Source organism: Sceloporus occidentalis, unplaced genomic scaffold (assembly GCF_023333645.1).
Source record: "Sceloporus occidentalis isolate IW3139 unplaced genomic scaffold, rSceOcc1.0.p SCAF_1, whole genome shotgun sequence".
Lineage (NCBI taxonomy): Eukaryota > Metazoa > Chordata > Lepidosauria > Squamata > Phrynosomatidae > Sceloporus > Sceloporus occidentalis.
The window spans coordinates 292,735,808-292,762,222 of NW_028316981.1; the positions used below are offsets into that span (position 1 = coordinate 292,735,808).

At 41.9% G+C, this 26,415-nt stretch overlaps 1 protein-coding gene and 1 long non-coding RNA gene across 4 annotated transcripts in view; one reads left to right on the forward strand and one right to left on the reverse strand.

Annotated features, from left to right (window-relative positions):
• Positions 1-9,161, forward strand: part of LOC149324074 (uncharacterized) — a 40,967-nt gene extending 31,806 nt beyond the window's left edge. Inside the window, exons 4-5 of the long non-coding RNA XR_016277810.1 lie at positions 6,897-6,957; positions 8,363-9,161. This is a non-coding gene — a long non-coding RNA (uncharacterized LOC149324074). The remainder of the gene's footprint in view (positions 1-6,896; positions 6,958-8,362) is intronic.
• GHR (growth hormone receptor) overlaps positions 718-26,415 on the reverse strand; it is a 385,809-nt gene continuing 360,111 nt past the window's right edge. For all 3 annotated transcript variants that reach the window (XM_089496029.1, XM_089496043.1, XM_089496036.1), the window contains 7 exons: positions 25,480-25,609; positions 22,678-22,835; positions 19,450-19,628; positions 16,469-16,631; positions 8,350-8,440; positions 6,685-6,754; positions 718-4,431 (listed from right to left, as the gene is read on the reverse strand). In XM_089496029.1, coding sequence (XP_089352155.1) covers positions 3,442-4,431; positions 6,685-6,754; positions 8,350-8,440; positions 16,469-16,631; positions 19,450-19,628; positions 22,678-22,835; positions 25,480-25,609 — 1,781 coding nt within the window. In that variant the 3' untranslated portion in view covers positions 718-3,441. The remainder of the gene's footprint in view (positions 4,432-6,684; positions 6,755-8,349; positions 8,441-16,468; positions 16,632-19,449; positions 19,629-22,677; positions 22,836-25,479; positions 25,610-26,415) is intronic.

Consider the following 26,415-nt stretch of genomic DNA (forward strand, 5'->3'; position numbering starts at 1 on the left):
CCATTGAGAAGACAACCTCACTGCTTGTATTTACTGTTTACAACATATATACTTGTTAACAGAGTAAGCTATGTGAGAAAAATTGATTTCTGAAGTAAATAATGATTTTTTTTCTGACTACATGCTTCCTTTTAAAACATTTAAGCATAATAATATTACCAGATGACATTTGCTATGTTTCTCAAGGCTTTCTTACATGATTCGAGTTGATGGGATTCTGAAGATTAACAATTGTTGTCTTGATGTCATTAAAAAAACCCCAACAAAAACAAAACTTGCCCATCATTTCAGGTCACTGATAGCTTGCTATGATCTGCTTCCTGTATGTGGATCTCCACTCATGTGAGATACAAGCTGTTACTAATGACAGAACCCCTTAGATCTGGCTACAAATTTCATTCACTACATAAAAAGCAATCATGCTCTGGGCTTTATCCCACAGGGAAAATCAGAGGTTTAAACTGCCATTATCCCGTGAAAGTTGCACGATCACGGTGAGGATTTTCACACGACATCCGATTAAAGAGGATTTATCCCAGCAAAAAACAGCTAATAACCAGCAACAAATCATTATTGGGATTTCCCCATGAATGATTTGTGGGTGGTTATTACATGATTATTGCCAGGATAAGTCTTCTTTAATTGAGATGTGTGTGAAAATCTTCACCGTGATGGCAGGACGTTAACAAGATAATGACAGTTTAAACCCCATCCCCCCCCCAATTCCCCCCCCCCCCCTGATAAACTCCTCTGTTTGTTTTTCAAAGGGAAGGAGGTATTGCTGGCCCTTGGCTGCATCTAGTTATCTTTCTCATCTAATATTGCCCTGTCCTTTTCACTTCTAGGTTTCTTGACTGAGTATAGATAACAGAAAAGCCAGTAGCTTCTCTTTCCTGTTTAGAATCACTTTAAGGCAAGTCCCATCAGCTTTCATTTTGTGTTGAGGAACCCTTTAAAAGCCCTTTTTCATGGGATCTGTAATAGGCAACTGGATGTCTACTGCAGTCGCGCAGTCTCAGAAGACAGACGGACAAGCATTGGTGGGGCTGCAATCATAAAATGGTCAACCATGCTACAGAGTAACAGTACACTGAACTGGGGAAGGAGATTCATTGAACACAGTGCATTTACTTCCAAGCAAATATGGGGTGATTGCACTGATCTTGTGTTTAACATTACTGCCTAAGGGAAACACTGGCAAGTGGTAAATGGGGGTCCAGCTCTGGACTTTCATCTATATTTTAAAAACCTGCAAGCAAACAAACAAATACAGACAACTTTTCCCCAGCTTCAGTATAAACACATTTCTAGAAGGTGCTTACGTTCCACACACCATGTCCATTACTATCACAGCTTTTTATATGGCCACAACCTCTGGTGGCCTGCTCCTATTCTGAGAGCAAGAGTGGAAAGGAAGAATCTCTGTTAATCCAAAGACTCTTCTCCTACATTTAAATTCACTTAAGGTCAACGCACAAATGTGAGTCCTGCTTATTTTCCCCATTCAGGTCTGTATACAGGAGCACAGTAATGTGAACATGGCCATAGAGCCAGTTTTATGCAGCTGTGCACCACCTTGTTCATTGCAGTGTTCCTCTGCCCAAGGTCCCTAGCTCAGGGGTAAGGCATATGATTTGCATGCAGAAGATCCCAGCATTGATTCCTGGCATTTCCATAAAAACAACCACAATGGTTCAAGGTGCAGATGAAGAGCCAGGAAAACTGTCAACAGTGAGAACAGTCTGTGCTGGCTCAGATGGACCAATGATCTGACTCATTTTAAGGCAGCTTTGTATGACCCAAGGATTCATAATTGGAAACTTGGGCTTTGAGGCTGGGCCTCAGGCTCTCAGCTCAGGTTCAGTGCTTGAAGGAACTCTGGGCTGGAGATGTTCCAGGTCTTGATTCAGGAATGACTGCTTGCAGGCCCAGTTCCACAGTGATGCCTATTCACAAGGCAGCATGGGTAAAATAAACAAGCAAGGGTTGTTTTTAACCCTTAATTTTGTAAACAGAATTTGAAATTGAAGTATGTTAAGGCGTACCTTGAGGGAAAAAAGCCCACTTAAATAAGGCTTAAGCTCCACTGCTCCTTTCAAGCTTTCCACCAGCTGATGTGTGCAGAATATGCAAATTTAAATAAAATAATGTTGCATTAACAATACTGTGCTGAGTTCTATAACTTCATTTGATTCAGAGTCTGAGCTTCAAAATAACCTCCCTGACTCAGTTTTATTGACTATTAGTGCTGAATCCCTTAATAATTTTCTGATAAAGATCTTAAAATAATTTGTTGTGAAGAACAGTGTTGTCAAGTTACCAGCACTTAATTCTCAATGTTCCATCAAAGGGTAATTGTGTTCATGAAAGGCCCTGAAAAAACCAAACTCATTTTCGTTTCTACTGGTGTACAGACTGTTCAATGTGTTGGTACAACAACTTAATGTCTAGTGACAGAAAGTATTTGGCTTGTTGTACACACTGTGTTTTGCTACAAAATGCAAAAATATGAATAGTACTTTCCAGAAATATACAGGCTCCAATAAAGTAATGTTGAAAATTTAGTTCTCTGTAGCTTTTGTGGAAGTATAAAAATGTTCTGTAAAAATAGCTTTCTTCTTATATTCTTTTTCTTTAAAAAACTGCCACAATAATTGCAGCACATACATTCCATAGAGAGATCATTATAATTAAACTACACTGTGCAGTGTAAATATAAAATATCCATGCCTGCTTGTCTAAAGTATTAAAATATGTTTACTGTTTATATAAATCAAAATAAATGTATTATTTAACCAAGCTGTTCTGCTTCCTTATCCAATGTTTCATTCTCCAATTGCCAGTATAAACATCTCAGCATATGGTATGACTGAACACAAACTGTTCAAACTGCAGATAACACCTGACACTAGCTTTCTAATGAAGAATGATTTATGACACATGTACATAGCCATCCAATGAATTATGAGAAACCCCAAATCAACACCTAACATAACAACATTCACTATTACTGAACCTGCTCCAGCAACATTTTGTAAGACAATATTTACAAGATACAACAATACTGTGATTGATTCAACATTATAGATAAAAGTAGAAGGGACTGCACCATCACCTTTTGAAAATACTGAACATGTGTGTTGGGGTTTAAGCTTATGCACATTCAAGCCAACTCTTATCTTGTCTATATCTCCACTGAAAGGCTCCAAATGAGCATGCAAGTACTCAAGTATGTACACAGAACTCCATGTGAGCATGAACTTCCCCATTCATGTAAATGTTGGCAAAATTCTAAAAACACAAGAAGCTTTTTGTAATACTGAAGTGAATTGGGAAGCTCCTGTTCTTGGAGAGCCTCATATGTGCTTTGGAGCTGGACAGAGGTGTGGACTGAGAGAAATGAAGGGGGTGAAAGTAATTTTCACATAGTCAAAAAGAAGGTTAGGGCAAGATTTTGTTAAGTTGGTCTGTGCTCACATAACCACATGACACCATAAATTCCTTGTCTGGCACAGGGAGCGATGTAGCACTGAGCACAAGGCCTTGCGGAGACTGTACTACATGGATTGATGTATAGTCCGCCACTGGCATTCCAGAACTTTCTGGTTCTTCTTTGTCTTCTGCTGCAGTTGCAGGTTTCACAGCACTAGTGGTAAGGCTCTCGGTGACAATGTAAGCACCCTCAGGAAAGCTCTGGTCTTGAACATCTGGCTCAGCCTCTTTGTGAGGCATCACAGTGGCACATTTTTTCACATCCATTTCGCAGAAATAGGCACTGTCCATGGCAATGCTTGGTTGGCATTGTGCAACTGGTTCTGTCTCAGCCTCACTTTGGACTTTCCCCATCTTCATTTTTTGCCCTGGGGAGAGAACGACACTTCCTCCTGGTGTAATGTCGCTCACCTGCGTGTAAAAGTCAATGTTTGCCATTGAACTCTGGTTGCTCAGCTGGGTTTGAACAGGTGGGCTTGCCATCTGAGTATTGTCAGTGACAGAAACATGGCCTTTTGGATGCTTGTCTTTGGTTGCATTATCAGGCAACAGCTGAGTAGATGCTTCAAGGCTTGACGTTGGCTTCTCGTTGTCTTTTTGATCAAGGCACAAGAGATCCTCTTCTTTGTCACTTGTCTTTTTGGACTGGTCGATGTCTGAGGTTCCGTCACATGTGTCACTCACGCTGAAGTCAGTCTCGGGGATATCAGGTTCGCAGCAGCTGGCCCGGCCAGAATCATCGTCTCTCACTGCAAGGCAGCCATGTGTCTTTGTGTGGTCATCACCAAGCAGCCTGTCAGTATCTGAGCCTTCAGTCCTCTCTTCTGTCTCATCTATATCCAGCTCAATAAATTCCACCCAAGAGTCATCCCCATACAGCTGTGGCATGTAGGTTCCATGACTGGCTAAGATGGAATTGACTTCATCCAGTTTTCCTTTCTACAAAGCACATGTTTTAAAATAGCATGAAAGTAGAAACAGTTATTCAACAGTTTAAAAATGGTAGTACTGTATATGCTTTATATACAGAAGGAAAGAAAGAAAGCAACCTCCTATTCTGTATTCGAGGACTGGAGGCAGATTACAGCATCTGTTTGTGCTTGTGAGGGAGTGGATGGGTGATATTTAGAAAGATCTAGTCTGAAGGAAAAGCTGAGGAAGTCTCTCTTAATTACAGTGGAAAGAGAAACAAAGGATGTTTGATATTTAAGAAAATCCAACCAATGTTTATTTATTAAGGAGCTCTGGTGGTGCAGTGGTTAAATGCCTGTACTGCAGCCACTCACTCAAAACCACAAGGTTGTGAGTTCAAGACCAGAAAAAGGACTCAAGTTCGACTCAGGCTTGCATCCTTCCGAGGAGGTCGCTAAAATGAGTACCCAGACTGTTGGGGGCAAATTAGCTTACAGTTGTAAACCGCTTAGACACTGCTTAGGCGGTATGAAGCGCTATATAAATGAAGCTTGCTTGTTTTTGTTTGTTTGTTTGTATTATTGCATATGGTGTATATGAAGCTATTATCTCTTATAAACCTTTCTAGTTGGGCTTTCCCCTGAAAGGAGGTGTATAAAGCCTAAATTCAATGGCTGACTTCAGCTATAGTAGACCTATTGAATGAAATTATGAATGGTAAACCAACAATTATATAAATCCCATTGATTCAATTGGTCTACTCTAGTTGGAACTAGCAACTAGATTTAGGCCTAGGCATTTTAATTTACCATATATACTCAACTATAAGTTGACCTCATGTATACGTTAGGGTCAGGTTTTGGGGCCAAAATTATGCATAGGTTGAGGATAAAACTTGGAGGCTCCTTCAGTGTGTGTATGTGTGCGTATGGCAAAAGAGATTCTCATTGAGGCTTTTTGCTTCATAGTTTCATCTTTTGTTTCAGCCAGACATGAGAGTGGGAGAGGGACGCTTAAACAAACAGCAATATCAATTAATCACCCAGTTAGTCTGCTTGGCTCCAGAGAGAAATACACTCCTCTCTGCACCACATGGGGAAATCTGAAAGAGCTGTTATCACATTACTATAGTGACCTGTAAATAAGTTGATCTGGGATTTTGGGGTCAATTTTTGGGCATACATTTTTAGACTTATAGACGAGTATATATAGTAATGAATAAATAATAGTATTATTGTTTAAAGAGTGGCCTCTTACGCTTTTTTTTTTGCTATAATCAATAATAATATGATTTGTTCTCTTATATCCCAGAATAGCATTAATTCTATGTCTACGTCACAGGAAAGCTACTGAATTTCCAAAAGAAACACAGGCTTGATTTTTGGTGGTTGTGGTGAATCATTTTATAATTCAGGCAGCCATCTGCAATAATTTCAAAATGCCATATAGCCAAGCCAATCTATGTGGTTTCTACCCTTTTGGAGTCTAGTTGTGGGATAACTAATACCATTGTCATTCATTACAATACATGCAACAGGAGTAGGGAATTTGTTGGAAGCAAGGGCCAGAACCCCCTGACTCTTCATCATGTGGCATGGATGGCACCAGAAGTCATGTCCATGCCTCCTGATGTCACCGAGTCCCTTGCTGGATAACTGGTTGAAGCACTATCTCAGGCTTCTCCAGTCGAAACCTTGGATAGAGACTAGTCTTCTCTTTTTTGGTTTCCCTGCATGAGACAGGTGAAGGGAAAACAAAGAGCAATAAACTGCTGCTCCAGGAGCTGGTGGAGCACCAACCATGGGACTCAAAGTGCTAGTTTAGTGGGTTCACTTCCAGGAGTCTGTTCTCTTCTGCATGGGAGGAAAATTAGGTGGAACCAAAGCAAGTGAGCTGTTGCCTTGACTGTGTGGTTCAGTGGCTTACCTTTTGATAGACTGGGGACTTGGGGATGGTCAACCAGGGACACTATGGGCAAATTTAGGGAACTGCTGCAGGCTGGATTAACAGGATTAGTGAAATGGTGTCCTTATATAAAATAGCAAAATCAAGGTTTGCTTTCTAAATTTGTATCTTTTAAAAATATTTTCAAGCCATGGATGGTTAAATCCATTGATATGATAATCTGACTGTGGAAGATTTGACCTCACACTCCTTGAGCAGGGAGCCAAATAACACAATTATTTAACAAATACAACATTTCACAATATTTAAGGCTTTGCGACTCTAACAGGAATCACATTGCACACTGCTTTTGTTTAACAGCTGTTCTCTGATTACCTTTAAGAGATCTGGATCAATTCCTTTAATTTTGGGCACTGGAACAGGAGGAAGAATCAGTATCTTCAGTCTTGGAGAGAAAGAAAAGTTAATGCATATTTACTTTTTTTAGTGTACATTTTGGTAATATGGCATTACATACATGGACATGGTTTGCGCATGTATGGCATATTTCAAAGTGTAGTTGAAGGACATTTTCACTTTTTTTGTAGGATCCATGCTCCCAGTAATGAAATTCTGAGATTGCTGAATTCTAAAATTTCAGGACTGCAGGTAAGGAACTGACAATTCTTTTTCATGTAAAAAGCTCTCTGCATGTATAAAACTAGCATAGCAGTAAAAAAAATAGAATGTAGTCTTCTCTCTAATATACTTTTATATATTGGGAGATATACTTGCCTAAACTGGATTTTTTTAAATAAAAAAAATTGCTTCAGATTTTGTAGGATAATCCAGAACACTCCGGAACAACACCGGGTGGATGTTTACACACACATCCTGTTGTGCTGTCTGGTGTTGCTATGTGTCACTCCATCTGAGGTCTCAACAAAGCACTAGCCATGTGATCAATTCTGAACCCTTTGTTTCTGCCCCCAGAGGGACTGACTTGTGCCAGCATCAGTGGTGCTGGGTGGCACAGCAGAACACATGTGTAGACAGCCACCTGGTGTCACTCCAAAGTGTGGAGGTAATGAGAGAAGCAAGGGCAGCTCTGGGACCAGATTACTTTGGAATTTCCTGGCCAGTGTAAATGAGCTTCATGAGGAATGGGAATGTAACTGCTGCTGCAGCAAATCTGGAGTGGGACTTTAATCTTTTCTCCCACGGTGTGGTTGTGAAGGAAATATCTTCATTGAAACTTATATTTGCATTGTGGGGAATTCTTCTGTAGGAATTAATTAGAGGATTTTCTCCCAAAGCAAACAGGAGCTATGGAGAGGAAGGATTTCCTTCAGACTTGTAGCAGGGGAAAAACAGTTAAATACCCTCCTCCCTATTTGCTGCAATTCTGAAAACTATCAGTCCTACTGAAATAATGCTATTTGCATTTTAAAAATAATTTTATAAGTCATATGAAAATATTTGGAAGTTTTGTAACAATTAACTGTCACAGAAATACCAATATATACATCAAGCTTTCATCACATGGCTAAGTGGCTCGTTCTGACCTCAGAGTGAGCGATGCACAGCAGCAACAGCTGCCTTGGGCAGCACAACAGCACACATTTAAACAAGTCAAGTAGAAGCAGCTGTCAAGGAGCTGCTTCTGGGAAGATGCAGATCAACTAGTGACTTTTCAAACTCCATTTTAAAAGGACTATACCCCAGGATTTGTACTAAACAGGCCAGACATCATACGGACTATTTGCACCAGACTCAAGACGGGGGGAGGCCACTATATTTGGCCGGTGCAGACACCTTAGAATATACATCAAAAATCTATTCAGGTAATTTATTTAGAATGTGCATCAAAATTTATCTAGATAAGTGACCATGTTCCCCTCTCCCAAAACTAGAACCCATTTGATTTTTTGCTAGTTTTTTTCTATAACAGAATACTCCAGGTTTTACTGAAACACCACAGAAAGGTATCAGCTGGTGAATTTGTTGTTTAGAACGTGACAGTGTATTACATACAATCTATCAAATACAGTTAATACTTACTTCTTCTGTTTAGAAAAAAGAACTAGAGAAAGCATCACCATCAGGCCAAGGGTTCCAAAAGCCATCACCAAAGGCCAAGGAACTTGGAATTCTGAAATCACAAAGCAGAAACAGGAGTGTCATTTTCTAGTTTTCTTTATATTTCTTGATGAAACTTCATGCTACTTAAAGCTGATAAGTCTGATAAATATCTTGTTTTGAGGTGTGTATGTTTGAGTAATTTGATCATTCCTGCAAGATATGAGCTTTTTAATCTAATTAGCAAGTATTAAAAACTTTTCCACAATGTTGCATGCAGGCATTTCCCTGTTTGCTCTCTCCATTCTAAATCTAACTTGTCTTTCCAGAATTCAAAGTTTTAGTATAATTCCCTACTTTGTATAACTGATTATCTATCTATCTATCTATCTATCTATCCATCCATCCTGACACAGAATCCATGGCAGCTTATAAGATAGATAAAAACAAAGTACAGCTAAAAACCTGTTAAGAAAAAGTAAACAAACTACTACTCTAAACAAAAAAAACTAAAGTATATTTTTCTTTTAATCTCATGTGAAGAAGGGCACTTATCTAATCTTCGATTTAAGATAGAACGAATAAACATAACAAGATAAGACGGAGAGTCAAGCAATAGGAAGTACTTTATGTGTTAAATGTAGTTTTAGGAAAAGGTGTGTGAAGTGGGTCTGTATAAGGTGTTAAGATAGACGGTTTGTAAAGTTATGTTTACTTTATTATGTGATATATCTGTCTTATGTGTTTATGTATTGTCTGTTGTATTTGTAAGAAAATGCAAAAATAAAAAATTAAAAAAGTAAACAAACAACCAACAACAACAACAAAACAACAAAATCGTAAGTATTGTGTTAAAACACTATACAACACACACACATGAAAGACTCTTCTGCAAAGCCAGTTGATTGCCAAATGCTTGGAGAGAGAGCAGAGACAAGCCAGCCTAACCTTTTATGGAAGGGAATGCCACAGTCTGGGGACAGCCATTCAGAAGGTCCCCATAAGTCAGGCCTATGACAAAGGTGTGTCTGAGATAAAGGACTCCCTCCAAGGATTATAAAATTCAGCAGGCTCCTCAAGAAATGATCTTAGGCCAGAACACAAATACTAAATATATCAGGGTGTTCTTTGTAAGCTCTGCAAGACTGGGTTAAGGCTGAAACAGACTCTTTCTCTCTACTCTCCGCAGGCTTCTAGGCAAAGCTGGGGGCAAAGTCATATGGGACTGTGAACAGTGATTATAGAGAGTGTAAAACTTTCCATCCATAAAAAAGGAGGCACAAAAGGATCTACTGAAGTTTGGATTAACCAACAAGATTCTATCCAGAGATTTCTGGACAAAGAACATGGCACCAGATGCTTTCAGCTTTAATTATTCAGCAATATAATCTTGCTTTCATTTACCCAGGGGAAGACGGGGCAAGTATGTCTCACTCTTGGTGCTATGGGAAAAGAAGACAGCGCTGTTTATAAACTGCTTGTTTTGCTGAAAAAGGACAGAGACTGAGAGTATTCTGGACATATCTGATACCTATTTAACCCTCCAAAAGAATACAATTCATGAGAGAGCCTGCTTGTATCAAAAACATCAGATTTCTAGAGAAACTAATAATCCATGATTATGATTATCCAGGCTTTTCTAGAGCTGCACTGGGCAAGAAATATTCAGCTACAACGTCTGCAAGCCACTGTAGCCAGTGGTGAAGAATTCTGGGGTTTGCAGTCCACCAAATATCTAGAGGATCATACTTTGCGCACTCCTGCTCTAGAACTTTAACTGAATTCTTTCAAGTGTGTCATCACACAAGAGCTTCCTTGAAAATGTGCTCCTAGTTGAGGATCTAGTGCAGAGAAGAGGAATCACCAGCCTTCCAGATGCTTTGGACTGCAACTCATAGAAGCCCCAACCAGCACGGCTGTCAGAGTTAGCACCCAGAATTCCAGACAATCAACCAGTCAGCTTGATTGATATAATCAACAGCACTTTATTGATAGCTCCAGAATCAGACATGTGCCTCACTCAGCTTCTTAGCTGAGACTGACCACACCCTCCCCAAAGACAAAGGAACAGAATTCCCAAAAGCCAAACCCCCTCCCAAGCAGAAACCCGCCAAGCGAAGCCCCTCCTGGTTCCCACAAAAGTGAAAGCACATTCCCAGCTCTGAGCGCTCGGAGAGCCAGGCCTTCAAGGCCACTAGATAAGACACCTGGCCCTGCTATGCACTACCATCACTATCTACTCTTCTACTGCAGCTAAAGCCCCATCATCCCCCAACTACTATACTACACTACAAACACTATCTGGTAGAATACTAACAGGATTCTAACAGTCAGCCCCCCGAAAAAAAGGAAACCCCCCCTACCCCAACAGATAGCAAAAAACCAAATCAAGTGACAGCAGAAAGAGAAGGCTTGTCAGGGTACTGTGCATGAAAACGAGCCACCAAATCAGGCGCATTAACATGAGCAACAGAAACCCATTCATCATGATCAACAGGAAAATGCTTCCAGCGAATGAGATACTGGAGTTTGCCCTTATGTAGCCTAGAGTCCAGAATTTTTGCAACTTCAAAGTGTTGTTGCCCATCAATCATCATGGGCAGAGGCTGACAGTCCGTGGTCTTCCATCGACCCGTGCTCCGATCTGGTTTCAACAACCTGAAATGAAAAACGGGGTGAAGATGACGATAGGACTTGGGAAGAATGAGTTCGGCAGTGACATCATTCACCAGTCTTTTAACAGGGAAAGGGCCAATGTACTTAGGACCCAACTTCTTTGAAGGAAACCTGGACTTTAAATTTTTTGTGGACAGGTAGACCATGTCCCCAGGCTTAATGTCCCAACCATCTGACCTTTTCCTGTCCGCATACTTTTTGTACTGACGCTTGGCGTCCTGCAGTGCTTTAGTAATCATGGGCCAGGCTCCCTTGACCTTCTCAGACCATTGAGTCACCGCAACAGGGTCAGACTTCTCAGCAGGCAATGCAGGCAGCAACTTAGGTTCAAATCCATAGTTAATCAAAAAAGGAGACTGCCCAGTGCTCCTATGGACAGCACTATTGAAAGCTACCTCTGCATGAGGGAGTAAGTCATACCAATCATCCTGTAAATAATTAGTGTAGGACCGAAGGTATCTCTCAAGGGCCATGTTCGTTTTTTCACATTGCCCATCAGTCTCAGGATGATAGGCCGTGCTGAGGGCCAATTGAACCCCCAACTTCTTCTGCAGAACCCTCCAAAATTTAGAGGTGAACGTACTGCCTCTATCCGAAATTATTCTATCAGGCAATCCGTGATATTTATATATATGGGCAATGAAAAGGTCAGCTAACTTTGAAGCCGAAGGCATCCCCTTGCAAGCAACATAATGTGTTTGTTTAGAAAACAAGTCCACTACCACCCAAATGGTGTCTCTGCCTTTACTTGGTGGCAAATCTGTTATAAAGTCCATAGCAATGTGTTTCCAGGGTGAGTCCGGCGTGGGCAAAGGGTGCAGTAAACCTCTGGGTTTTCCCACAACAGGCTTGGCCCTAGCACAAACAGGGCAACTTTTTACAAAAGCATCCACATCCGCGCGCACACCTTCCCACCAATAAGTATTGCGTAGTTTGTGCCAAGTTTTCAGATAACCCCAATGTCCAGCAGCTTTAGAATTATGGCAGAGCTTTAAAATGTCCTCTCTCATGGAACCAGGAACATAGACTCTAGAATTCTTTACCCACAGTCCCTGTGCATTACGAGACAACAAGTCCTTGTGGCTCAGTAGCCAGTCATCTGTCTCTGCCACCTGCTGGATTCGTAGCAGAATGTCATCCAGCAGGGTTTCAGACTTAGCCTGTGCAGGGGGCTGTGAGGAAGCCTTGGCCTTGCTGCGAGTAATTACTGCTAGGCCCAACTGTTCAGGGGAAAAGATAGTTTCCAGTGGAATGGCCTCTTTCCCCTCATGTTGTGGCAACCTGGAAAGTGCATCAGCCAAAATGTTTTGGCGCCCAGGGAAGAATTTCAGCTTGAACTTGTATTTATAAAAGTCCTTGGCCCACCTCCTCTGTTTGGGGGTCAGTTTTCGAGGAGTTTGCAATGCCTCCAAGTTCCTGTGGTCCGTCCACACCTCAAAAGGTTGTGGAGCCCCCTCTAAGAACTGCCGCCAACTTTCTAAGGCGTGTTTTATGGCATAGGCCTCTTTCTCCCAGCAAGGCCAAGATAACTCAGCCTTTTGGAACCTTCTAGACAGGTAAGCACATGGCCTTAGTTTATCATCTGAGTCCCTTTGCAACAATACAGCGCCCATGGCAAAGTCACTTGCATCCACTTGCACAACAAAGGGCCTATCTGGGTCAGGGTGAAGCAAAATGGGTTCATTACTGAACAGCAACTTCAATTGGTCGAAAGCCCGTTGGCACTCCTCTGACCACCGAATTGGAGCAGAAGGCTTGGGTCCCTTGCTCCCCTTTGGTGCCTCCCCCCCTTTCTTTTCCAAAGACTTAGTTTTAAGTAGGTCAGTTATGGGTAAGGCAATTCTGGCGAAATCAGGAATGAATTGTCTGTAAAAGTTGGCAAAGCCCAAGAACCTCTGAACATCCTTGCGGTTTCTAGGGGGCGCCCAGTCTAGTACAGTTTGCACTTTAGCAGGATCCATTTCTATGCCCTGGTTAGAAACCCTATACCCCAAAAAGTCCAGTCTTACTGTGTGGAAATGACATTTCGACAGTTTTACATACAGCTGATTATCCAACAGTCTCTTGAGTACCTCTCGGACTAACTTAATGTGGCTATCCAAGTCCTTGGAGTAAATTAGCACATCATCCAGGTATACCAGGACCCCTTCAAACAATAGATCATGTAGTACCTCGTTAATATGCCTCATGAAAATCCCTGGCGCCCCCGCTAGGCCAAAAGGGAGAACTAGGTACTCAAATGCCCCCAGGGGGCAATTAAATGCAGTCTTGTATTCATCCCCCTCTTTGATGCGAACACGGTAGTAAGCATCCCTCAAATCCAGCTTGGTAAAAATCTTGCCTGTGACCAACCGTCCCAGCATGTCTTTCATCAATGGCAAGGGGTATTTGTTGGTACTACAAATCCCATTCAAGTTACGGTAGTCTGTGACCAACCGTAAAGAGCCATCCTTCTTTTCCCTGAAGAAGACAGGAGCGGCAAAAGTCGAGGTCGATGGTCTAATAAATCCCCGGGCCAAGTTTTTCTCAATAAACTCCTTTAAGGTGGTGAGTTCCCTTGGGGTCATCGAGTACAACTTAGGTTTAGGCAGCGGCGCCCCCGGCTCTATTTCAATGGCGCAATCCGTCTCTCTATGTGGAGGCAGCACATCACATTCCTTAGCTTCAAAAACCCCCTGCAAATCTTGATAGCACTGAGGGAAGGAGACTGCTCCTTCCCCAACACAGTCCATTATCCCATCTCCTTGCACAGTCTCTAAATGGGCAGCCACCTCCTTTGGAGTCAACCCCGGGCGTGGCACCGGCGGGAGGAGAGGAGGAAGCACAACAGCCTGGTCCAGGCAATGCTCTCTGCAGACTGGATCATCAAAAATCAATTGTCTGTCCCTCCACCTTAAAGAGGGGTTGTGGTGATGCAACCAGTCAATTCCCAGCATCAAATGGTAGTTGTAGGTGGGCCCCACCACCAGCTGAAGTTGTTCCCAATGGTCTGCCACCCCAAGCCACACCGGGGCGGTTTTCCTCTCTGCTGCTTGCCCACCCATCAGAGACCCATCCATCTGTGTAAAGGGTATGGGCTCCTGCAAGGGGTGAGTTGTAATGTCCAAACTGCTGACTACAGCCGGGTTTATTAAGCACCTGGTGCACCCACAGTCAATGGCCGCAATTAGTTGCATGGCCCTTTTCTTTGACCCCACCATCAAAGTCACAGTCAATGAAAATAGGGGGACACCCCCACTCACCATTCGCACGCGGCTCTCAGTTCCATCAGCCCGCCTTTCGCCGCTTTCTAAGGCAGGCTCTGGTAGTTTAAAGGCCCCTCCTCAGGCTCCGAACTTCCACTGTCTGTCCAGACTCCTGACTCCCCTTCCTCCGCTGCTTGCAGGCTGCGATCAGCTGGGGTCTTCTTCTCTGGCTTGCCTTTTCCCCCTTTCGCTGCTTTGCCAGGGGGGGTCTGCGAGGGGTTGGGTTTCCTCTCTTGGCCTTTGTCTGGACAGGCTGCAATTAAGTGGCCTTTATTGCCGCATTTCAAACACAGGCCCAGCCTGCGCCTTCTCTCCCACTCACTCTCCGCAGAGCTTCCTTGCCCTTTAGCTTTCGGTGCTGGGGCCCTGTTTCCCTTCCCTTTGGAATCTTTTTCTCTCCTCCGAGACAGCATCTTGACCTCCTGCTGAATGGCCTCCGCCTCTCCAGCCAATCTGATCCACTCCATCGCGGTGGGGGGGTTGCCTCTGGTGAGGGCCCATCTCACAATCTCAGGACGCAGTCCCTCTTTAAAGTACTGAATCTTCATTCCCTCCGTACAGTCAGGCACTTGTGCCACCAATCTCCTGAATTCCATTGCATATTCAGACACCGACCTGGATCCCTGATCCAAAGCCTTAAGTTCAGCCAGGGCAATGCTAGCCCGGAAGGGATCTTCAAATCTGGCCCTTAGAGCTCTCATAAATTCTGCTAGGCTTCTCAGCTCAGTGGCCTGGCAGTCGTATAGCTGCACCAGCCAGTTCGCAGCCTCCCCTTTGAGATGTCTAGCCACACACTTTACTTTGGCTGCCTCGTTGGGGAAGGTGGGTCCCCACTCCTCCATATGGTCTGCCACTTGCGATAGGAAGTAAGGCAGGGTGTGGGGATCCCCATCAAATTTGACTCCCAGCCTCCTGGCTTGGACCTCGTGCACTCTGTCTTGGGGGGGTGCCGCCGGTGGGGGACCCTGGGGCAAAGCCTCTTCCTCCCCAGCTCCCGCGCCAGCTCCAGCCCCTGGGAGCACCACTGCTGGGGCAGGGGCCGGTCCTGCACCTGCTCCTGCTCCCCCTCCTCCTTCACCCGTGAGCCGTTGGAGGACCTCTAGGATCGTGGCCAGGGTGCCCTGGACCCCCTCCATGTCCACCGTCAGCTGTTGTACCTGCGTTTCCAAGTCGGCTTCTTCCCCAGGAGGCAGTTGCAGTGGCTGCGTGAAGCCTGTGTCCCAGTCCGACCAGCGTGTAGCACGCCTTCGCTCCTTCGTTCGGGGTGGCGCCACTGGCAGGCCAAACCACTGCCCTGGTGCCAGTGGGGTCTGTGGCAACTGCTGCCTCACCACCCTTGGCACTGCCCCAGTTCCTCGAGCCTCAGTCTGAGTGTCCCCCACAGCCTCGGTCGTTTGGCTTTCTTTGGAGGATGCAGTTTCCCCTTTAGCCTCCTGGTCCGTCATGGTTGTTGCAGAAGTTGGTATAAGGAGTCTCAGCTAACTGTCAGAGTTAGCACCCAGAATTCCAGACAATCAACCAGTCAGCTTGATTGATATAATCAACAGCACTTTATTGATAGCTCCAGAATCAGACATGTGCCTCACTCAGCTTCTTAGCTGAGACTGACCACACCCTCCCCAAAGACAAAGGAACAGAATTCCCAAAAGCCAAACCCCCTCCCAAGCAGAAACCCGCCAAGCGAAGCCCCTCCTGGTTCCCACAAAAGTGAAAGCACATTCCCAGCTCTGAGCGCTCGGAGAGCCAGGCCTTCAAGGCCACTAGATAAGACACCTGGCCCTGCTATGCACTACCATCACTATCTACTCTTCTACTGCAGCTAAAGCCCTATCATCCCCCAACTACTATACTACACTACAAACACTATCTGGTAGAATACTAACAGGATTCTAACAATGGCCAACAATATGTGTATGGGGGCTATAGCCCAAAGCTTATGTAGGGCCAAATTTTCCCCACCCCTCATCTAGAACTAACTATATGGAAAAGCAGAACATTTTTTGCCCTTGAAAATTGCATTAACTGATTTGATCCATACTAGACTATGCTGTATGTACTGATGAAGGAATAAATGCAGAAATCAGTCTTGTGGACCAAGAGGTTTATATGGGAAGTAGGACGTCTATCCAATACGAGTATTTAGAGAAGAATCTCATAGGAAATTTACTTCTCTCACTTACCTTCTTCACATGGCACCAGGCCCATCGAACCAAAAGACACATAGATCACTTCACTGAACTCCCCGTAAGCTCCTGTTGAAACTTTGGCTTGGACTCGTATCTCATAATCACGACAAGTCTTCAAAGCATACACTGGAAATTTTGTGGCATCCTTTGCTTCTTTCTGTAATGAAAAAGGGTTGGCTATCATTGAGTACACAATAATTTTAAAGACCAAACCCAATTAAGATTAATGTGGTGGTGATGAAAACTTAAAAGAAAAAAACCAGGGGAAGAGTGAGGTATTCATTATTGTAGTTAAAGAAGTTAACATTTTAAAATTATTCAAATGAAAACCAACAATTAAGTTAATATTTCTTTGGCTGAGAGAAATAAATAAACCGATGCTGAATTAGCTGTTTTTAGTGGAAGTTCAATGTGAATCAGATGCAGCAGTATATACTAGTTGAACATTGGGCACATCCAGATTGATTGAAAAGTCCCACAATTTGTTCCTGTTCTTTCCAGTGTTATAATAGGATAAAATAAACAGATCTAGGGAGCTGGTATTTAGGGCCTATCTGCAATGGCTGAAAGTAATGGAACTTTCTAGGGCTTTTTGTTTGATTATGTCAAACAAATTATGTCAAACAGATTATGTCTATACATCCTACCTGTCACCTCCAAACATTTCTCAAGATATCTTGGGTTTTCTGTTTCAAAATAGCTTCTCCCCACCCCCAGGACTTCAGATTCATAGGGAAGTTTCTTTTTTCACTCCCCACCATCATCTTCTTAGAGGGGTATGCTTAGTTTGTCTGTTGGTGTGTTTCCATACTTCCTTCCTCTCTCCCTCCCTCCAGTCCTTTCTCTCCTCCATGTCCCATGTCACATCCAGGCTTGCAACTAAAGATGCCATGGGTAAAAACGTGCCCCACACTGCAGGTGTCACTGAAATTGTCATCATGAGAGGGGCTGCCTCAAAAGCTGAGAGAGCAGAAACAGAGAACCAGTAAACAGATCTATGTCCTTTTGAAAAATACTGGGTTAAAGTAAACCAAGCCCAGGAGCTAGTTCATTTTGTCTTTTGATTATATCCAGAACCGGCTGAAAATATTCTGGGATAAGATAATGTTTATGGGTCACCCAAAACAATCCTGCACCCCCCAAAAAACCAAAACTTCCCTAGAAAAGAACAAGAACAAAACCTGGGACTTTCAGGTCTTGTAATCGGTGTGGATGCATCCGAAAAGTCTCTTATTCTACCAGGAATTGATAGAAAATATTATTGGATAAACAAAAGGTGCATGGATCACCAAAATAAATGGGAAAGAATAGAAACAAAATCTGGGACATTCTGATCTCTTTCCTTAACAAGAACTATATGTACCATTAGTTGTTTCTAGGCTACCAGATTCCCTTCTGACAGAGGCTCTGTTGCCCCCCTTTCTTTTGCCAACAAGCAAAGACCTTCTTATTTAAACAAGCTTTCAGCCTTTAACTGGTTGTAGTAGAAGGATATGCAGTGGATTTGTTGTTTCTTAATATGCATTGTACGTGTTTTTAGTTGTTTTAAATTGAAGCAGCTTGGTGTAGTGGTTTGAGCACTGAACTATGACTCTAGAGACCAGAGTCTGAATTCTCACTCAGCCAGGGGAAGCCATTGGGTGACCATGTGCAAGTCACACTCTTTCAGCCTCAGAGGAAAGCAAAAGGAAACCACCTCTGAACAAATCTTGCCAAGAAAATCCCCTAATAAGTCTGTCTTACACAAAATGGCCTAAGTCAGAAATAACTTGAAGGTCCATAACAGCAAAGTTGTTTTTAAATTAACATCTTAACAGTAATGTTTGAATTGGATTTATTTTGAATGCTTGTAAAACTTTTATATCACACCTTCGTTTAGCTATTGTGTTTTAACATATACTGTAAAGTGCTTTGAGTCCCATTTTTTGAGAGAAAGGCAGGATACAAATAAAATCAATGAATAAATAAAATCTATTCATTACATTTGAAAATATTATTATGACTTGTCTGGTGGCATCTTTGTCTAGAACAGAGATGAGCAACTATGGCAAGTCCAAGGTGCCACTTTTATACTCTAGGAGCCATATGGAATATGGAAAACAAAACAAAAAACACAAAATGGATGGAAGTAGACTTTTGGTTCTCAAAAATGTATATTTTTATGTTAAACAGTACAGGGAGTCCTCTATTCCACCTGGAATATTGTGTCCAGTTCTGGGCACCACAATTCAAAAAGGACATTGAGAAACTGGAGCATGTCCAAAGGAGGGCGACTAAAATGGTGAAAGGTCTGGAAACCTTGCCTTATGAGGAACGACTCAGGGAGCTGGGGATGTTTAGCCTGGAGAAGAGAAGGTTAAGAGATGATATGATAGCCCTGTTTAAATATTTGAAAGGATGTCATATTGAGGAGGGAGCAAGCTTGTTTTCTGCTGCTCCAGAGACTAGGACCCAGAACAATGGATGCAAGCTACAGGAAAAGAGATTCCACCTCAACATTAGGAAGAACTTCCTGACTGTAAGGGCTGTTCGACAGTGGAACACACTCCCTCGGAGTGTAGTGGCGTTTCCTTCCTTGGAGGTCTTTAAGCAGAGGCTAGATGGCCATCTATTGGGGATGCTTTGATTGGATTTCCTGCATGGCAGGGGGTTGGACTGGATGGCCCGTGTGGTCTCTTCCAACTCTATGATTCTACACCTATTTAAAAAGTAAATTATTGCACCTGGGGCATCCAAAAGCAGCAGTTCATTCTATTTTTGAGCCTCAAAAAAGATCAACCTAGGGCATCTAGACATGTCAAGGGACACAAATGCATCCTTGCTGTAATAGCTGGGTGAACAGGAGAGGACACTGAAGCTGTGTGGCAACAGTTCAGGTCTCCAGTTAGTGTCATGGTGATCTCGGATCATGATTTGAGACATTCTTGGCATAGTGAGAGTGTAAAATATCTGAAGGGTGCTCCTCCTATACATACCTCAATCCAGTTTGTCTCATTTACTTCTCTGTACTGGAGGAGGTAGTTGAGTGTGATCCATCCATTCCTGACATCTGCAGAGGGTGGAGGCTTCCAGGTAACTAAGATATCGGTATAGATGCCTAGTGGGCTGCTGTTCAGCACAGTCCAATTGAGTCCAACAGGAGGGTCTGGTATCACTGTGAATAAACAATCAAAAGCAATCAGGAATTTCAATCTCAATAAATGTGGCAGCTCTATCATTGGGAATTAAAACTCATTTCCCCAAAGGATAACGAAAAGAGAATCCATTACCCTTTTTAGTCCTACCCATTAACACACCACTCTTCCCCCAAGAATATATATGTGTGTAAGGGTAGGCGTGTAATTACTTCCCAAGCTTCAAAATAATGGGTTAGAAATAATGAAATTAACAATAACTAGACACTTTTTCTTTTGCACAAAGTGATGCAGTTGAGCAGGGGTGGGGGTGGGGAGACATGTAACAAGTAATGTTTTCCAGTTACCTTTGAAGGACATTTTAAAGAGACATTGTTATAGGAATTTTTCAGATTTTATGTCATCAATTCTAAGTGTTTCCACATGCAAGAATTAAGGAGAAAAAAGGGGGTGGGGTGGAAAAGGAGGGGGGGAAGAAACAAGTAGCCAAAATAAGGGATTTTGAAAACACTGTAATGCATACTACCGTTATTCATTACTTTTAAACACTGCAACAAGTAGTAGGAACAACAAAGTACTTTGAAAAATTAAACTTTCTAACTTCTGATTGTTCCTGTACTCAAGGTACATAAACCCATGTATTTGCTGCTCATGTGTTCAGTTTTAGTGCAAAGCAGTTCTAGGTGAGTAGAGATTCATGCAAATACAAATATCCTATCAACCTGGGAAGCCTGAACAAATCCCTACAAATGAATGCCTCTTTGTGATACAGCCAGTAGGCATGAATGCCTATTTCCACTCTGCATTTCAATGAATGTGTGAGTTGGTCATGTGAGCATCCCTATTTAATTTTTTTTCAAGTACGTTAACTATGAGCCATTTGCAGCATTTTTTGGGAGGGAGGGGTGATCTGTTGCATTTCTGCTGGATTGGGAATAGATTTTGAGCTACAGTGAAATGCAGGCAGATTAAGCTTTCTCACATTTACGCACAACACTAATCCATCTTGCTTAGCAGTATCAAATCCAGATTTCCCCAATGTGGCAAACTTGGCCAGGTCAGACTGCAACTCCCATGACATCAAAGCAGTATGACGACTCTTCTGTATTACTGAAGTTGAGAGTTAATGTGTAGTGGTTTGAGCACTGGATTACAACTTTGGAGGCCAGGATTTGAATCTCTGCTCAAGTCTGGGAGATCTTGGGCAAGTCTCTCTCTCTCTCTCTCTCTCTCTTTCTCTCACAGCCTCAGAGGAAAGCAAAGGCAAACTTCACTCTGAATGAATCTTGCCAAGAAAACCTGGTGATAAGGTCACCTTAGGGTCACCAGAAGTCACAAATGACATTATTATTATTATTATTATTATTATTATTATTATTATTATCCTTTATTTATAAAGCGCTGTAAATGACCACAACAACAAATTCCTAAACATGGAGGGTTCAAATTGGGGGAAGGCTGTCTAGGGTCTCACGAACAAGTCCCATCAACACTTACTACCTGAAATACTTTTTGAACAGGACATGTTGGTGCTGAATCTGAGACCACTGGCATGTGAAACATATGGTCTGATACTTAGCTGTGGCCCTAGCCCTGAGCAGTATTTAAGGCAACTATTGTTTTGTCCATTTAAGATCTATATAGTAAGTGATGGTAATTTATCAAAACTTTCATCCTCTTGTTGTTCCTATAATAATCTCCAAAGATTCTACAAAGTTAAAAACACAATGCTATGTATAAAACGAATTTCCATTTTCATATTATAGAATATAATAGCATTTTAAAGTGGTGGAGAGAAGGAGAACTACCTTCTGTGTTTGAGAGAAAGGGCATAACTGGCCAATGGAAAGTCCAGGTGTTATTTTCCCAGACCTGGGGTAATGACTCCACTGGGCTCATAAAAATGGAGAATTAGTCACATAGGTCCAGTAGGAGGAAGATAGGTAGATGGCTTAGTGGCAAAAGGCTCAGCAGAGTTGAAGAAATACCCACTTTATTTTGAAAAGGTAGAAGTATAAGAAATGTGAATGGAAAAACACAGATTGTACAGGATCCACAGGAGCTGGCACATTGCAGAAATAATCCAGGGTGACACTGCTTTAATTTCCATCATCATAATAATAATAATAATAATAATAATAATAATAATAATTTATATCCCACCTCTCTACACAATGCAATCAAGGCGGTTTACAAGGTTAAAATATACAGTCCAAGGCCCCAACTCCCCCCCCCCCTTAAAATACAATTAAACAATGTGAAATTGAAAACATACTTTAAAAACAATTCAATAAATTGTGGGGAAGTCAGAGGTCGGCATTTGATTTTACCTCTGATGGCCAGGGGACTCAATGGCCAGGGGACCATGGCTCAATGCTATGAAATTCTGGGAATTGTATTTTGTTGTGGCACCAGAGCTCTCTGACAGAGAAGGCTAAGTGTCTCATTAAACTACAGTTCCAAGAATTCTAAAGGATTATGCCATGGAAGTTAAAATGGTGTCAACCTGGATTATTTCTGTAGTGCAGAAGCAGCCTATGGCCCCATTCACACTACTGAAATAAACTGGTGGACCTCTTAGCAGTTCTTTTTTTAAGAGCCGCAATGATCTGCATCTTTGGTAGTGTGACCACGGTACCAAATTGATTCAGATTGCACTGCATTATTCCCAGAAATGGGTGTGCCTCTATTTTAAATCAATACGGTGGCAAATGTGAACAGCAACAGCTTTAAAATGGCACAGAGAGATTCAATTGCAGTAAACATAGTGGGAACACCGAGTCGATTCTGAATCGATTCTGAATCGGACTGGAGATGCGAATCTCTTTGTTCAAAAAAATAAGTGTGAATGACCCCTATGTGAAGTTTTGTTTATGGGACCACGAAATGTCTAGCAAATGGAGGATGTGAAGAAAACATGATCCCTTTCCAAATGACTACAGAGAGAAAGAACAGTTCTGCCTTCACATCACTTCTCAACTTCAGATTAACATATAATACAAGAACCTGAAACACTCTTGGTTACATTGCTATAAAGGCAGCTGAACCAAATACGTATTGGAAGTATACCTATGTCCTCCACACGGAGACATTTTTCATCATATATCTGGTTTTTGTCAGCTAGCTTGATACAATAAGGAACCCAAACAGAAGTGTAGCTTGTGTTGAAGTAACAGCTGTTTTCACCAGCAGTTACATAATCAGGACATTCTTCCCATTCACTTTTCCTAGAATAATATGAAAATAATTAAAGATTAGATAGATAAACAGATACTATGAACATCCAAAGAAAGGAAACATTATGCCGAGCTCAGAGAAATTGTATAACAAGGCTTTTGATTTTCCAATTTTTAAAAAAGATCAACTTGTATCATTGTATCTTATCACTTTCAAATTAGTCCCCCCTCCCTTTTTATTCGAACTACAAGCAATGTCTTGCTGCCCCATTCTCCTGGATGAAATTCTCAGGCACATTAAATGAAGTGATTTTTTTTTAATGCAAACAATGTTACTGAAAAAAATAGCAGCTCCTGAAAATGCAGCAGGAAAATTTCAAATTATGGTGAACAATCTTTTTTTAGTCTCCGTAACAAGGCAGAAACAAACGGAGAATGTGCTTTCTATAATGTTCTTTCTATAATTGGATTTGCCTCCTCTTGATGAGAAAGAAATTATGCCTAATCTCTTGATGGTAAGAATTAAATGTGTTCATTAACATGTGCTTAGCAAATGACTTTGACGGATGAGGAGGATTGCTGGGGAGTGTTGACAGCACCTAAAACAGGTCTTTGGGTTCTGATAATTATGTAAGTTTTTTATGTAGAAATTTTGATTCTCTGACATGACTTGAAAGCAGTCGTCATTTGAAAATTGGCTAATATCATTTATGGCAAATAGCAAGAGAATTTAACAACAGCAATGGATAGGAGCCATATAGAAGGGTAAGAACCAATCGCTATAGTAAAGATATTTTTCTAACCACACAATGATGTTTAACACTATAGTGAAAGCTGTACAGCATCTGAACTACTGAGAGTACATCCACACTGTAGAAATACATTTGGTCCTACACATTTGTGGAATTGATATTCATGCATTTGATTAATATGCTCTCTCTAGGAACCTCTAGGTCCTCCAACATGACTCTGACAGTACCTGGCCATAGGGTCACAGTGGAGGATTCCTAGACCATATCTCTAGGCTTCTGTAGGTCCTCCAGTGTAATTCTATGGTCAACCTCTGCTGAATGTTGGCCATAGAGTTGCACTGGAGAACCTAGAGATTCCTAGAGATTCCTAGAGAGGTGTTCTCTCAGGTAATTTTTTTAATTTGTTGTTTTTTCACTTTCGCAGGGTTCCTGCTCTCCAATCCCAGCGAATGTGGACAGCGCACTGTAAATCTGCTTGACATCACTTTAACTGTCATGGCTCCATCTTACAGAATCCTGAGATTTGTACCGTAGTTTTGTGAGTCTTGAGCACTCTTTGGCAGAGAAGGCTAAAGACCTTGTAAAACTCAGGATTCCACAGGATGGCGTTACAGCACTTAAAGCGGTGACAGGCTGCATTATTTCTGCCATGTAGATGCACTCTAAGATGATAAAAAACATTTAGATTTCCTAGCCACCAATCACATGACAACTGAGACTTCTAAAGGCTATCCATTCATCTCTTGGCCATGGAACCTGTGTAGATAATTTATGAAATTTGCTACCACAGGACATATTCATGGCTAAAAGCTTAACATGGCTTCAAAGGAGCAATGGAGAAAATCTTGCAGTGTAAGTCTTCCAAGGACTGCTGGTCTCAGGCTGAGAGGCAAATTTCCTCTGAATACTAACAGTTAGGGGAGCAGAAACAAAAGAGGGTCCTTACATTCAAACCCACAGTTGACCCAAGGCATTTTGCTCCCTGGAACAAAGGACATGACAATGCTGCCCTTCCTTCAATCCACATACAGAAACTAACTGTATTGGCAATTCAATCTTAGTTCTATACTGGCTACAGGACAGCATCTTCCACTGCACCCAAAGTCAGCATGCTGGTTTAGAAGGTGGACAGGCCATATAGCACATGGTGCTTTGGTCCCAATGCTTAAAGGATAAAGAGGTACAATGGAGGGCTACTTGCAATGCCTATAAGCACCTGATGCTTGAAGCAGTTGCCTCAGCAGTGTCTATCAGTCAGGCTTTCTGGAGGATCCTGGGGTCAGAAAAGTGTTTCCTACCCTTACCACACTTGTCTGTCTCTGCTGTAGGGGGTCTTGCACCCTAAAGGGCAGTCTGAAATATTTCAAACAAACAAATCTAGCTGGCCAATGTTCAAAACAGGAGACTGGATTAGGAGCCCTGGTGGTGCAACGATTAAATGTGGTTATTGCAGCCGAAAAGTTGTGCATTCAATCCTGCAGGGCTCCAGGGTCCACTCAGCCTTCCATTCTTTCGTAGTTTGGTAAAATGAGTATCCAGCTTCTTGGAGGTAATTGGCTCACAGATTGTAAACTGCTTAGAGAGTGTTGAGTTCACTGAATAGTGGTATAGAAATGTAAATGCTATTGCTATTACTACTGGAATAGATTGCGGCTTGTTAAGTTTTTACAAAGTCTAGTTCCATGTTGCTCCCATCACTACAAGGTGGTTGCAAAAATCTCCTTAAAGCTGGTGAAGCAGGATTCTTCTATAGCCAACTTATTACCTAGCTATTAACCAATCACTATGCTATCTGTCTCTCCCCAATTTAATATGTCAGCTGGATTCATGTATGAAATACCACCTGCTTACTTATCAGCATCTAGGTACTTATTGTCAGTACTGTAATAAAGAATGGTCCATTTTACAAAGCAATTTCAAGTACATGATTGATTTCTCTATACCTTTTTGAATACAGCAGGTGTATTGTTCCTGGAGTAGTGAAATTAGGAAAATTGCCAGTAGTCCAGTAGCATGAAAATGTTTCCATTTCAGGGGATCGGCATTTAAAAATCTTTGGTGTCCCTGATAGAGCTGTAGAGAAAAGAGAGCGCAAGACTGAGAGTATTTTCAGATTGATAAAGTACAGGTATACCTCCATTAAGAAATAAATGTGTTTGTGGACATTATTACTTTAACAGACAATTTGGTACCAGAAGCAAAAATAACATGAAAAGCATAGAGAATGGTTCCCACAGTATAAAAATGTAGAGCATGTTTCAATTTTTTAAAAATCCAAACCAGTAAGGGATTCGGGAGGCAGCTGATTTCTACTTTACCTTTATCTATTTTATTTTATTTTATTTTGCTTTAGGAGCACTAGTGAGAGGCAAACTATTTTTAATAAGTACATAAATAATAAGTAAATATGTAATAAGCAAGTAAACAAGTAAGCAAAAAAAATAAGCATAAGGCATTAAACTAAAAATTCTTTATTTGGTAACAATTGTTATCTGGACCAATTGTTGTTGATACATTTAAAATTAGACTTATTCAGTTAGCATCCCAGAGTCTGAAGTATGAGAAGGGATTGTTATCCCATAGTAATTTATGAGGCATTCATGTTGTTGGCTCCGAATGTATCCCTACAGATACATAGCTGTTTCAGGGCATACAGTTCAAGAGTCCTCAGTGACTCTACTCCATGCTATTGCAGTCAAAGGTCCATTAAAACTACACATATTTATGTTCTGCATTACCTTCTCTTTTGGCAGGTTTAGATGAAAGTGGGGGGACCCAAATTGAACAACACAGTGACTCCAAAATGTTAAGGGTTAAAAGCTAACAAGAAATGTTTAGATGTGTGGTGACCATGAGCAATCAGCAGCCAGAGGATGAAG